We start from the raw sequence: 15,454 nt of genomic DNA on the forward strand, positions 1-15,454 counted from the left end.
AGAAACTAAATATTCTATAAAGATTCTGACAAAAGTTTATTGCAGCATGACAGACAACGAAGGAAAAGTAACAAGAAACTATGAAAGAAACCCATTTGATATTACACTATAACCATACATGCTAAACTTTCTTTTAAACTGATATTATAAAAACACACTGGCAATACAAGTAAACTTTAGAAAGTTTAACACTAAAATTTTACTGAACAAATATTTAAGTATTATTCTTAAAAAAAATTTTATATTAAAATTGTTTAAAGATGCTAAAGGTAACTAAATTTGAGAATTTTACTATAGTAAAGAACTACTTTCAAACTTAATTTTAAAGTATTATCTAATAAGTACTAATGCTAGATCATAATGCAATGAAAAACTTCAGTCTAAATCAAATAATAACATTTATTAAAGATAATAAATTATTTATCAAGCCCCTGATACACCCTTTAAGAGTTGGCAAATTAATCTCTCAAAACGTTTAAAGAAATTCTAAATAAAGATAAGAAACTCTCTCAACTCCAGATGTCCATGCACGGTGATCTACACATTTTGTAAAAAATATTCTACTCCTAAAGTCTCACATTCTCCACGCCTGCAAAAGTTTACATTATGGAACTAAAATTATGATAGTAATCTATCAAATAATGTTACTGCTGAATACTGAAACTAAAGATTACACCCATTTAGTTCTGTTAAGAGTAGTTTGATATATATTAGAAAATTATACCACATCAGTTTTAAGTAAAATCCAAGAAACAAAATGTGAAGTTATAAAACTAACATGAAGAAAAATTCAGAAAAAAACAATAAAGTAGATGTTGATAATTACTTTAAAAGCCTAATCACAATAGAAAACTTCTAATTTTCATATATTCTAATTTTCATATATTCTAATTTTCATAGATTAGAAAAAACTAAGTTCAAAGCAAACTAACCTACACCAAAAAACAGTGACTTTATAGTATAAAACCTTTGGTTAATTGCTTTTAAAATTAATAAAGACTTACTAATTTTATATATTTTAACAAAATTTTTTAATCTACAAAAGCTAATTACCTTAAGAAATTAGATTTTAAAAAGTTTAGTTAAAAAAAGTGAAAGAAATTAGATTTAAAAAAGTTTAGTTAAAAAAAGTGGAACTGCGACTAATAGGTAAATCACCAAAAAAATTAATAGGATTAATTAAAATACTTCCACAACGCAGTAACCGGAAGCTCAACTTAGTAAGTCCAAAAGTATATTAAATTAGATTAAAAAAAAAGACTTAAACTATACCACGATCAGATCTACACTTAACTAAATACTTAATAATCCAAACACAAAAAAAATAACTTATCGATTGTTATCCGTGAAAGTTTTCCTTCCATGCATCGATGTCCTCAAGAATCAACTCAAGACTACGCCGTATATCACTATCACATCGACAACCAAACAGTAGTCCGATATAGTCTTGATAATGTCGAAACCTCAGCACCACCAAAACACTGCGGCTTAATTCAGCAAAACCGAAGTAATGACTGCCTAGCAAGAATTTTGGTCGAGCTGAAATCAACTCGCACTGACATCTACTCAAAGGCCAACGGAGAAAGGATTGTCAGACAAGAACGATGGACACCAAAGACTGGTACTCATTTCTTTTTTTCGTTTAAGGGAGGACTGAAAATAACCTCTGGAAATGATGTACAAACTATTATTTATGCTGATGATATTGTTATTCAGTGCCATAACTTTTCTATGCAAAATATAGTTAATCAGATTCAAGAGTTATGTATTAATTCTGGTTTAATAATTAATATTAATAAAAGTAAATATCAGTCAAGAATAGAAAGTAAAAAAGATTTAGTTATGAATAATCTTAAACTGCAAAAGGTACAATCTTATAAATATTTAGGTTTTAATATTGGATTTAAATATAATTATGAACATATAGCCTATGTAAAAAATTTGTGTATTAGTAGACTTAAACCTTTAAGAGTATTGGCAAATTGTGGAAAGGGAATTGGTATCCCATTGTTAAGAATGATATATTTGACAACCATACGGTCAATTATTGATTATTCTGCTCCACTTCTGGCGTTGTTTCCTAACAATAAGATAAGGCCATTGGAACTCATTCAAAATGAGGCATTAAGGGTTGTCTTGGGTTGTCCAAAAACAACTCGTATTGAAGTAATGAGAATGGAAACAAATATGCCCGGGGTGTGTGATAGAATAAAGGAAATAACAATGATGTGTGTAATGAGAATGATTAGGAGAGGTGAAAAGTACTTTCACAATATATATTATGGAATTGATAAAGCAAAAATAAATGTATATACCAAAAAGTTACTTCAAAATCTGAAGGAGTACAATTTGACTCCGTTATGTGACTTATTTGAAGAAAAAATATCTATATGTCCTTGGAGTTTAAAATGTATAAATATAGATATAGAAAATCAGGATTATAAAAAGAGAGAGTATGATACTATTGAATTAAAATATTATTTTTTAGAAAAAATTAATAAATGTAAAAAGATTACTTCTGTTCATATGTATTGTGATGGATCGGTTAGTGAACATGGAGCTGGATGTGGATTTATAAATTGTGTTTATGATGAAAATGGAAAATGTGAGTTAAAAAAAGAAAGTTTTAAAATAGAAGGAACAAATTGTAGCACTGTTTCTGAATTATATGCAATATATGAAGGATTAAAAGCAGTTTCTGATATTAGGAAAGATATTTTTATTTTTGTAGACAGCCAAAGTGCATTAAAATCATTGAAGGCTAAAGAACCCCGTTATAAAGCTGTTGTAAATAAATGTAGAAATTTGGTTTATAATATTCATTTAAATAATAATAAAGTTGAATTTATATGGATACCTTCCCATGTAAATATATATTATAATGATATTGCAGATAAGCTAGCTAAACAGGGGACAGAAAAATATGGAAGTGATATTTTTGAATTAAAAAGTCTTAATAATATTAAAAGTCATATAAGATCAGTTAGAAATCAAAATGAGCTATTAACTATTAAGCTATTACTGGAAAAGGGAAGTAGTTGTTTATATTATTATTTGAAAATTTCTGAAGGAACAAATGTAACTTATGGAAAACGATCTACTTTGTTTGAAAGTTGGGGTATGAGACTTAGATTGGGATATAAGTATTATTGGGAATTTAATAAAGACAAAAATGTACCTTGTAAATTTTGCAAACAAGACAAAAGTCATAAGTTGTATTATTATATTATGGAATGCAAAGAATTTGACGGAATCAGAAATGATTCCATTGCAGATCTGTATGAACAAATATGTTTTATAATTAATAATAATAAAATAACTGATTTTATTAAAAAATGTAAGGGAAACCATATTGTATTTTAAAATAGAATAACTGTGTTATTGGGAAAGGGAAGATATAGGAACACTATACTTCCCTTTTGATGTAAATTATCAATAAAATTTTTGAATTTGAATTTGAATTTGAAAATAACCTCAGGGTACCTCCAGCTTGGGCAGCAAAATTTTAGTCTGCGTTCTATTTCGTCCAGGGTATTTGTCGAAGTTGTCTTTGCGTTATCGAATAAAATTGCTTTTGTTAATCATTTTAAGAAGGTGAAATGATAACCCTTCAGGTTTATAAATAGTCGCAGTGAGAAATGTAAAATTTTTATGCTTTATATATCCTATCCATAAGAAAATTCCATTAGCCAAGGAATGTTGTATAGCATCTCTCTCTCTCTCTCTCTCTCTCTCTCTCTCTCTCTCTCTCTCTCTCTCTCTCTCTCTCGCTGTAACCACACGCACAAACACACACTGACGTGCAACAATAAATACTTTGAAAATCTAAAATTATTAACATAGTAAAAGTGGGCAAACAACCAGTATTTATTCCCATCGTGACAATTCCTGTAACGAACAGATTTCATAATTTCTTTCAGGTAGTTAATGTTGTCCTTTTTTTTACCAATTTCATTAAAAGGTTCCTTTTTAGTGTCCATTTTAACAAAAAAAAAATAAAAAATAAAAAAAGGAAAGAACGCATTTTCCTTCGTCGCAAATCACCCTTCCCTGATAATCCAGGCTCTAAGGTACTTTTTGGTGACGTCAGAGCAACTGATTTCTAAGCAAGCAAGATGTTTGTATCCAGTGTCTGATTTATCTTTAATGAAGCATGTTAAATTCCTAGTGTTTTCATGGCTGTGATGTGAAGTATTTCTTCTTTTCTAAGGTCAAGTTTGTTTAGTGTTCAATTTACGTTTAGTTGAAGTATGTAATGTTAAGTTGGGGAAGGACTGTTTTTGTCTTTCTTTTAACTGGTTTGATTTTTTGAGGTGTTAGGGTGTTTGAAATTTTGCTTATAAAGTATCTTTTATAATTGTTTCTGGAATGGTTATTAGTTATTTGGTTTTAGGTTTTTTAAGAGTGGCTGAGTAATATATCTGAAGCTGTGGGTGAGTCTATAAAAAATTTCGTTTAAAAGTTTTAAATACTTGCAGTAAGCGTATGACTATTAAACAGTGATGTAAAGGTTATATTTTCTTAGTTTAACAAAGTAATATCAAGTAAAAGGGTTTTAAGTAATTTATCTTTGATCTAAGGTGTAGTATTTTGGTCTTAAACTGTTTTTTTTTTTTTTACGGAATCGGTTTACTAGTAGTGACATTAATCTTTGATCTAAAGTGTAGTATTTTGTTCTTAAACTGTAGTTTTTTTTTCTATTACAGAATCGGTTTACTGGAAGTGACTTAAGATGTCATTAGGAAAATTCTGTTCTGAAAGTTATGTTTTACCCACCACGTTGTAGTCACTAGAAGAATTCTGTTTTGCTAGAGCTTTAATTTGTTCACCCATCACGATGGAGTTCTCATGAGAAGACTTCTGTTCGGCAGGAGTTTTATACCCATAACGTTAGATCAGTGTTATTAGTTAGTCTGCAGGAAGTTTTTGTCCACCCATTGTTCCTTGGAACAGTCTGTTCTGCTCTGGTCTACAGTAAACTTGTTTAGTCTACCCATCACTTTGGAGCAGACTACCTATCACGTTGGAGCAGTGGCAATAGAAGAATTCTGACTTCTATACCTGCCACATGCTAAGTTGGAGGTAATGGTCCGCCCACTTCGTTAGGTCGAGTCCTTTAGTGTATATTCACAGAAAATAGTATGATATGATAGAATCCTCTTTCTATTACCTTATTAAGTGTTAATCATTGGAGAACTAGAGTTAGAAATATTTTCATATCATTAAAATGCTATTCGGAGTAGGGAAACCAGAAGTTTTATAAATTACAGGAAATCGAAGCCAAAGGTAAAAACCTTTGTCGAATGTAAGCAATACTTTATTTCGGAGCATTATGTTATATATGGATTCAATAAATCAAACAATACAATCCAAGTTTCATGATAACTTATATGCTGTCGATTGCATACCTTTGAATATGCCGTATAATTATATGAAACATAAAACACCACGAAATATGCCTGTTGGAAGTAGGGAGGAGGTGTATTGAGAGAAACAGCCGTTCAGCGATCACCTGATTTTGACAGCTCGCTCACCGTAGACAACTCGACTGATTAAGTCAGTGTTGCCATTTCTATAATTTGCTACTTCTGAAAATCTATTTATGAAATCTACGGCAAAATTCGAGCCCCGGAAAAATTTGCTATTTCTACAGAAACTCATAGAAATCGAGAGAGAGAGAGAGAGAGAGAGAGAGAGAGAGAGAGAGAGACGAGAGAGAGGAGAGGAGAGAGAGAGAGAAAGAGGAGCAGAAGAAGGCGCGCGCACTTGACCCTCATCCTCCACCCACTATATTTTGCTACTGATACCTTGAAGTTTCACTGCGTTATAACCTGGTCTAACAAACTTTTAAGAATGGAAATTTGCTTCAAATATATGTAAACATGCTTAGGTAAAATAAACATACATCTTGATACATTAAACCTTTAATTGATTCAACAAAAGAAAATACATTAATCAATCATTGGATAAGCTACATCAAACAAACTTGAAATAACAAAATCATTCATCATCACTCTCCGACTCCTCACTGTCACTGGTGATGTTTATAATCAATTTCTCAGTTAGATGGTCACGCGCTATATCCCTTTTCCTATAACTATCCTCCACTTCTCTTGCATGACGCATACATGACTTCCAGTCCTCTGCTGTTACTCTGTCTATTGCACGTTTAGTTATACGTTCAACATTTGTCAAAGTCTGATTGGGATTTGAATTGCATTTCTTAACCTCATTTTTTACTTGTGTCCAAATAAATTCTATCGAGCTGAGCTCGCAGTGATAAGGAGGAAGTCTGAGTACCTCATGGCATGCATCTCTAGCGATTTTGTCAATTTCATACTCCTGGAGGTACTTGTGCTGCTTTACCACATCTAGAAGTTCGGTTTTGGTATAGGAAGGGTCATGTGCTATATTGTGGTTAATTAACCAGGAGACAATATCCGATTTCCTTGAATTACTGACAGGTGCTTTGTTTAATATTTTTGAATGATATGAAGCATAATCTAAGACAAAGAGCGACCTAGCGGGAATGTTTACCAGTAGCTGTGTTTGAAACCATGATAGGAAGCATGTATGATTCATACTATCATGGTAATCACCCTTTTTACCATTTTTCGATCGGAAAAATAGCAATCCTTCCATATTCTCCACCAGCATGCACTAGCTCCTTACCCGTTTTCACTCGTGGACCAACAATTCCATCGGGTAGAGTCCAACATTTGTCCACACACTTATTTTGATTTACCCATGTCTCATCCAGATATATTTCCGGTCTTGGAGAATCGGATTTTCGGTTTTCATCAATAAGCCTTAGATATTTATTTCTGGCAAGAACAATATCGTTCCTTTCCATCAAGAGCTTCTTACCGCTTTCAACTTTCTTATAACGAAAGCCGAGTTCCTTAACAAGTTTGAGAAGGGACATCTAAGCACCAGGGAAATTCAGAGGTGGCTTCTTCACCTTATCCAGCAGTTTTTCTATTGTTGGAATTTCACCTCTTTCATAGAAAGCCATTATCTCCCGACGTACACAGTCCTTATCAAAATCATCTAAGGCTCCCATTACTGGTGACTTCCTTGACCTAGGGGGTGGAGAATGCATCTCTCCACGCTTGTGTTGCTGCTTTAACCGCTGAATGGAACGAACAGATATTCCTGTTGCAGCAGCAGTCCTCTTTACGATATCATCTTCGCCTTCCTTATCATATTGCTCACGAAGATAATTGCAGACCTTAATTACGACGATTCTTGTCTGGCTCGTTATCCGTCCCATACGTTTTGTGTTTTTTAAGCAATCCTCCATTATTATAGTTACTCCTTTATACTTCAGTGTATGTATAATATATCGCTGAATGGTTACTGAGCTGAGAGCTGCTTATCTTTTTTCAATGTTAGCTCGGTTAATAACTGAGTTTGAAATTCCCGCCAATTACAGTAACTGGCTATTTTAGTGATCATTCTGCCTCGCTAGACAAGGCACATGTTTTCTAACCATTAAGTAAGTTATTTGGACACGTGGACTACTATATTCATACTATATAACATCTCCGTATTTAAATGACCTTTACAATATACATGATTCTGACCAATTTCTTATATATTTACGGGATATTGAAGATAAATGAATCAGAGTGCATTCGAAATCGTGTAAAATCCTTGACTTTGACTATTTGAGTTATACTTTAGTGATAGTTTTCTCAAAGTTCTCAAACGTTTACATCATTTAACATACATTTTCATTTTCTTTAAAGAGTATAATTAACTTCTACAATAAAAACAACCTGAATTAGTAATTGTAAGCGCCTTCAACACATTCAAACGAATAGCCACACAAATAGTTGCTGTAATCCAATTACCACCTTCGCTTAGTAAGGGGCGGGGCATCACCGCCAACTTAGCGTGTGGCAGGTATAGTAGCTTTATCTGTTCTACAATCACGTTTGAGCCATGGCATTTGAAGAATCATATCTGCCGGATCTTAATTTTCCTAAAAGTTGGAAAGAATCTATTTCCATATCTTTACTGTTATTGTATTGATTCCTGAATGATGTGCTTACTGTATGGCAGTGTTTAACTTCGTTCCCTTACTACAAATAAAGTACTAAATTTTCTGTTGGCTGTTTTAACCTAACCATGATAAAATGCTGTAGATTCTTGAGCATTATTGTGCTATGGATGATAATCAATTTTTTTTTTTTCAAGCAAACAAATGTTTTATACCAATTTGCTAATATTATGGTGGTTTACTTGTCCTATACCTGAAACTTAGTAATTCAAGGTTTATTATATTCGGTAACCTGGAAGAAAGTGGTTTCAAGGTTTATATTCAGTAACCTGGAAGAAAGTGGTTTCAAGGTTTATATTCAGTAACCTGGAAGAAAGTGGTCTCAAGGTTTATATTCAGTAACCTGGAAGAAAGTGGTTTCAAGGTTTATATTCAGTAACCTGGAAGAAAGTGGTAACGAAAGTATGGTAACTAATGAACGGCAGTATAAAGGTGCTTAAAACTATTTTTAACGCACTTGATTTAAGGTACACTTGAGTAAAGTGTATTTCAAAGCTGTAATAATGATAGACCCAATTAAGAACCTTTATTAACACTGAGGTTAATCACAAGGTCTGTTATATTAACATAGACTATATGCAAGTAAACAATGAGGTTAGTCACAATAAGGTTCATTATATAAGTAACAGACTTCACTTGCAAATATATTCATGTGGAATGTCTTGATCATTTGGATAGAAAAAATAAACCATACATACTCTTGCTCTGTGAAATCGGCGGTATATTTAATTAAAATATTTTAAGATATCAGTAGGCCCAGGTGGACTTTTAACTTAACCAATAAAGTAAAAATTTAAAAAATCTATAAATCTAATAACTTAAAAATAATCGTTACACATACAAAATGAATACCAAATTCTGAGCTTAACTTTGTGTGTGTTCGTATGCGAACGTTAACACTTTCAAATTATTGTCGACAAAGTCCTTAGTCTCGGAACCATATGGAATGTCTTTCGTTACAACAGCAGAGTTGAATTTCACTGTTTGAAGTAGTCGCATTAAATAGGTATAACAACGCCAACGTATTATGGAAATAAGGTCGATTACTCGTTAAGAGGAAAATAGTTCGTGGAGGAACTTTAATGTTGGAAGATTAACACTTGAGTGAGAGGTCGGTTTGAGCAATCTCCCAGCAGCAGAGACCATGGCAAATCCTTTACGAGAGAGAGAGAGAGAGAGAGAGAGAGAGAGAGAGAGAGAGAGGAGAGAACAGAGAGAGAGAGAGAGAGAGTCATGTAGGGAATGAAGCAGGTTTATCAGCTGGAAAATGTCTGGCGGAAATGCAAGAGGAATTGGCTAAGGGCTGTAAATGAAAATGGAAAGTCCCTACCATGAGATTCCCCCCTTCAACATTTTACCGGTAATGGAGAGCGAAATGAGTTCTTTGACTTCGCCGTAACTTTCCGCGCTAATTTCATTTTTTATTGGAGCGAGAATTATGAGATCTACTAAACCCGTTTTGATAGATGTGGCGTCAATTGACTTAGCTTCCGTCAAAAATGAAAGTTCCAACGACTGCTGCTCACTGGTTATAAACTCCATTACCTTAAGTATCGTTCGATCGAAGAAGATATAAAGTAGTCTTTTGCAAGGAGAATATAAAACATTAATAAATGAAATTGCGGTCAGTGGTCGACTCTTAAGCTACCGTACATAGCGTGCAATGACCTGTCATCATAAGCTGACACATATATAGCGTGTAATGACCATTTATGTTAGTACAATAACAGCATAGTTTGGGGTGTAGAACACTGAATCATTACTTGAGCCTCGCTATTTGTTTTTATGGGTTTTGTAAGAAGTGCTCGTATTCTGGAATTATACTTTACAGCTCGCGAAAAGTGTTTTTCTTTATCCTCTCCGCATATGACTTACACACCCGTGACTTCTAATTAACATTGTTTATGACAGTTTGAGCTCTAAAAGATATAGTAAGTTTTGCGGAACGTTGGTCTAGTTTACAAGAGGTCTATGGTCAGTCAGAAACCTTTCTGTTTCAAAAGTGTTTTAAGAACTTTTACAAAACTGAAATGGAACGTAAATTCAATGGAAAAACTAAAAGTTTCCTTGACATATGAAGAATAAATTTAACTGAAATCCATTAAATATGTTTGTGTACAGGCTCACATTACATTTTAGGCAATATAGATATGTTAATACATACAAGCTTAAAATAAATAATGCAAAATTTAAACTGACCACTTTTTCAGTCGGTGCGTCAGAGTGTATCAAAACAAAGCAAATATGAAAGTAGTACTCATAAGAAATCACAAAAGAAAGCACGTGATTTTATTTGTTAGCTGAAGCCCACTGCGAAAGTTCAGAGTGAAAAGACAGTGCTAGGTATAGTACTTTCGTGTATTTTAACACATCTTGTAGTCCCGAAGATGTGTTAGATATGCGAAAGAACTTGCCAATGTCTTTTCATTTTGAAGTCACATACACGAAACTACTTGACACTGTCATTTCATCTTGAACTTCAGCCGATATCAAGTGAATAATGAAAAGCGTAAGACCATCCATAACGAGACCAGGGAGAATAATTATAAAATTATAACAATGATAAAACCAGAAGATAGAATCATAAGGTTAAAGTATCACAGAGCAATGACCCGGCAGAGGTAATTCGATTCTCCATTATACTCAAGCTAGAATCAGGGGGAGACTGGAAATAAGGGCATTTGGAGCCATTGCAGCAGCTCAGAAAGAGGAGAGGGAGACGGAATAAACGAGAAACGATTTCGTCGGATAATGGAGACTGAGGAGGAGAAATAAAAGGAAGGGAGAAGGGGATATAGAGAACACGAGATTAGGAGATGGCGATTAGAAGTGAATAAAAAGTTAGTGTTTTTTTTAATGGAATTAGGCTGTCAAGTCAAGCACTATGATACGGAGGTCATTCAGAGCTTAGGAAAGATAAGATGCAGTTGGAGCGGTTGGACAGTCTTATCAAGAGATTCAGATAATGAGATGAGATACAAGTAAGTACCAGGATATTGAGAAGGAATAAAAATGTACAATATAAAAGGAGTGATTAGTAAACACATTAGAATGCAGATCAAGTAAATCAGATGTTATAAGGCAAGAGGGCACAGCAATATCGAAAACAGGGAAAATAAAAGTGATTTTAGATATCTATAAATTTAATAAAAAAATTTAATCGAGGATTATAATCATGATAGCATTTGTGGACAAGCTTTTTCAAAGTGATTCGGTCGTAGTGGTAAATTCTGTACTAAAAACTATTATGAGAAAACAGAAATAAAAGTCATTTAAAAAAAATAGACATATTCAAAGCAACGATTTCAATAATAATAATAATAATTGTACTTATGAACAGACTTATTCAAAATGATTCGTCCGTAAGGCTAAAAGTCTGTAACAAAAATGATTACTACGAAACTATTCTTTCTGCAAAACAAGAGTGCCCAGAACCTAGCACCACATGTATCCCATTACGTAATAGACTATGCATCTTATATCACATAATATAAGCTACTAAAAGCAATGATAAATTTAACCTTAGAACGATCCTATCAACTCAGCAACAGCAACAGACCAGCCAGCCATTACTACAGCAAAACGATACGACTACAACAACTTCGCCTGTTCTCTAAGTCTAGACTGTTCTATCGAGGCCTCACTTTATCGCCATGAAGACGAAATTGCATGGGTTTTCCATTTCGCTCTCGTGCTCAAAAGCAGAGGTCACTGCGTTTCCTATTTGAAACTTGGGGGTTTCTGCGAGTTCTAAGAGATGATTGTTGTAAAGCATTACTCGGCTGAGTATCGAGCTTCGAACTTATTGCCAGAGGAAACTAGTACTACTGCCATTACGATGCGATATTGTCTAGGCTCGAGGTTCCTGTTTAGTGTTTCTGTATACGATTTGACGTTTTCGATTTACTAAAGAGATTTCTATAAAAGATATTGCGCCACTAATGATGAGTTATTAAAATGCTAAAATAAATGTAGGGAATATCAAGAGTACAAAACGAATTCATAATTATATGGAATATTTTCCAATAGAATCTTGATTAAAGGAGACAATATCCAGGAATGAATGTCAATGATATTAGAATGTCAGGTTAGTGAGACTTCAAGGGGCAAGATTAATTTAGATTAATTGAATACCATAGGAAATGGGTAAGTAATCCCTTAGTAAAAAATGAAAGATTGACAATAATAAAGTAAACATATTGAATACCATCGGAAAAGCTGGAGACGGTACAAGTAAATATACTAAATACCAAAGGAAATGTTAAACCATTATTCTGAAATGAAAATATGCAAGATTGACAATACCGATGTAAATATATTGAATACCATACGATAGGGTAAACACCATTAGTCTAAACTGCAAAATCTGCAAGACTGACAAAATATATATATATGAAATACCATAGTAAAGGTTGAATCATTAGTCTAAAATGAAAATCTGCAAGACTGAAAATAATGAAAATAAAAAGGTAAATATATTGGAATAATACAGTAAATATATTGAAATGGTAAACTCGATTAGTCTAAAATAAAAAAAAATGCATGATTGACAATACCAATGTAAATATATATAATACCATAGGAAAGGGTAAAGAATTAATCTAAAATTAGAAATGATCACCAGGACATGCCAGCTAGTGGTAATGGTAACATTTATACCATTAAATAATATGAATGGAATCTTGGGGAAAAGCTGTTGATGGGGAATTATAAGCTAAGAGCTTATTTCCCAAGGTGTATATTACAAAACAAATTTTAAAGTTAATGACTAAGTATTGTGTAATGGTTACAAATTATAGTGTAATAGTTACAGATTATAGAAAATTAAATACAGGATAAATGTATGTTGAAAAATTTAAGATGGGCTTAACATTACTTAAAGCCTACTGTACTATAAACAATGTACTATAAATCTTAGGCTTAAAGTAATGTACTATAAACAATCTTAGGAAAATTGTTACACATTTCATTTTTTAATATTGTAATACTGAAACTGGAGAATAAATATAACGTACATTGAATATTTTTAATCAAAAGATTGTAAAACACAAAGTAATATTTCGACCATGATTTTGCCATGTCGACAAGGAATCACTGCTCTGACGAGGACCAGTGCTTTATCTGAATGGCTAGGCTCCAAAAGATATCACAAATTTCTGTAATTACACATTTAAATTATCAGATCCTTATCATAACCTGTACACATTAAAGTGGGACGCCCTTGAGTTACGACTGAGAAGATAAATCCCCGTAGGGGGTAGAGCAGTCATCAAGTGTGCCTTACATGGTGCACTGTAGGCATTACTGAGGGTGTTACTAGCTTCCCCTCGGCCCTTAGCTGAAACTCCTTAGGTTCACTGCACTGTACCTATTTTCATAAATCTTTCTTTCGTCTGTTTTCCACCCTCTTCTAACAATTGTTTCAGAGAAACTGCGAGGTTTTCCTCTCGTTATACATTTGATATTCAATTTCCCTTTCAGAGCTGAATGAACTTTTAAGTCCTTGTGCTTGGCATCTGCCTACATTCTATATTTAATTCGTACCTTTCACACACATTGAGGTGGGGAGTCCTTAAGATAGCGACCGAGAGAATAAAGGCCTGTCCACACGACCGGGCCTGATCGGCGTGCTCCGGGGTTGACGGGCAATTTCTGGCGGACTTATCCGTGAATGTTGTCCACACGGGTGTGAGGCGATGGAGAGGTGGGCGTGCCCGACGATGCCAATAGTGTGTTCAGTGCGGTACGATAAACATGGTGCCTACTGCAAAGAAGAAGATAGTGTACCATGATAATTGCTTTGTCTATGATGAAAAAGAAGAGAATATGGTGCAAAGAATGGCTCAGTAAAAGAAATGTATATGGTTAACGTACGTCTGCCAGGGTCGAAGCTCAAGCCATCGGGCACCACCATGGTGATTTTGCTACAAGACCCATCGGGCAATTTGACGGTTTGCCCATCAAGTGTGCCCGTTAGAGGGAGAGTCCGCCGATCAGGCCCGATCGTGTGGACAGGCCTTGCGACTCCAAGACTGACAGACCGTTAGACAGGGGTTAGGAAACCCACGCTAGTTAAGTATAAACATTATCTTACGTATGTAGCCATTATATCTAAAGCTTAGTTATATGCATAAAAGTTAAACGTCCTCAAAACAGGCCAGATACACGCAAAAGTGTAACTTTAGAAAACACAGAACTATACAAATGTTTGCCCTCAAAATATTACATTACTAAGATAATAACTTAAGGCCTGTCCACACGAGCGGGCCTGATCGGCGTGCTCCGGGGTTGACGGGCAAGTTCTGGTGGGCTTACCCGTGTATGTTGTCCACACGGGTGAGGCGATTAAGAGGTGGGCGTGCCCGACGATGCCAGTAGTGTTCAGCGCGGTACGATAAACATGGTGCCTACCGCAAATTAGGAGATATTATGTAGAATGATAATTGCTGTGTGTGATGAAAAAGAAGAGAATATGGTGCAAAGAATGGCTCCGTAAAAGAAATGTGTATATGGTTAACATACGTTTGCCCGTCAAGTGTGCCCGTTAGAGGGGAGGTCCGCCGATCAAGCCCGGTCGTGTGGACAGGCCTTTAGTTTCAGATTAAGCAACTGTCATCCTTGAGCAATTTGCGTAGTTTGATCCTAAATATTAAAGCATAAGAGATTAAGATCTTAAAAGTTACACAAGTGAGGGTCAAGAGGTAGGTGGCTTGAAAGGTCTATATTCTAGACCTATGAGGGCTTCATTTTAGACCTACAGAGGGAAGTAGGATTTACTCTTCACACGTTGAAGAATTTCCATTGTTTAAAGTAGCTACTAGTCTGGTTTTCGAATCCTACCCGTACTTGGGGCTTGTGGGTGGGCTGTTAGGTTTATACAAAAAACAACTAGAAGCTTTAACAAAGATAACTCATTTCATTACATTACTTAATTGTAAGAGATTAAGTGTAGTTTCAGCTACCTTTTAGATTGTACAAATAAATTATAACCATCAAAATATACCTTTAGTCTGCGTAAAAAAATGCGAAAAAAGTCATTGCTAATGATTAGTACCTTCACACAACTGTAAAGTAAGACTAACATTTCCACCTTCCGTTTTTTGCTTATGTCAATAGTACAATGCCAATGAGAAATACCCTCATACTATTGTAAAGTAGTTTGATACGTTTTTAGCTTAGTGCACTTCATACAGGCTCAAGATAAAAATACCTCCCGTTTCTTGCACAATTAAATAGTACTTCGCTATTGAGATATACCGCCATACTACTGTAAGGCTTTAGGTAATTTCCATATTGTCTTGCCAAATAAATAATGCAAAGAAACCGAAAATATACCGCCATATCTTTTAGTACTATATTAACAATTTCCACCTTTTCAATTTACACCTT

At 34.2% G+C, this 15,454-nt stretch overlaps 1 protein-coding gene and 1 long non-coding RNA gene across 2 annotated transcripts in view; both read right to left on the bottom strand.

Moving 5' to 3' along the window:
• Positions 1 to 6,000: 6,000 nt before the first annotated feature.
• On the bottom strand, positions 6,001 to 6,925 carry LOC135225559 (uncharacterized). Its single transcript, XM_064264829.1, has 2 exons — positions 6,868 to 6,925; positions 6,001 to 6,371 (listed from the first exon to the last, which is right to left on the bottom strand). The coding sequence occupies exons 1-2, from the start codon at positions 6,923 to 6,925 to the stop codon at positions 6,001 to 6,003; spliced, it is 429 nt and encodes a 142-aa protein (XP_064120899.1).
• Positions 6,926 to 14,956: 8,031 nt separating this feature from the next.
• LOC135225418 (uncharacterized) overlaps positions 14,957 to 15,454 on the bottom strand; it is a 2,299-nt gene continuing 1,801 nt past the window's right edge. The window contains exon 2 of the long non-coding RNA XR_010316944.1: positions 14,957 to 15,454. This exon is cut by the window's right edge and continues 660 nt beyond it. This is a non-coding gene — a long non-coding RNA (uncharacterized LOC135225418).

Source organism: Macrobrachium nipponense, chromosome 13 (genome assembly GCF_015104395.2).
Source record: "Macrobrachium nipponense isolate FS-2020 chromosome 13, ASM1510439v2, whole genome shotgun sequence".
Taxonomy (NCBI): Eukaryota; Metazoa; Arthropoda; class Malacostraca; order Decapoda; family Palaemonidae; genus Macrobrachium; species Macrobrachium nipponense.

What these genes read in the sequence shown, in the direction of transcription:
- LOC135225559 (XM_064264829.1), bottom strand. Translation starts at nt 6,925, where the DNA reads ATGTCCCTTCTCAAACTTGTTAAGGAACTCGGCTTTCGTTATAAGAAA. An exon ending in TTATAAGAAAGTTGAAAGCG is followed by an intron (nt 6,372 to 6,867) that starts GTAAGAAGCTCT and finishes CCGAACTTCTAG; the next exon opens with ATGTGGTAAAGCAGCACAAG.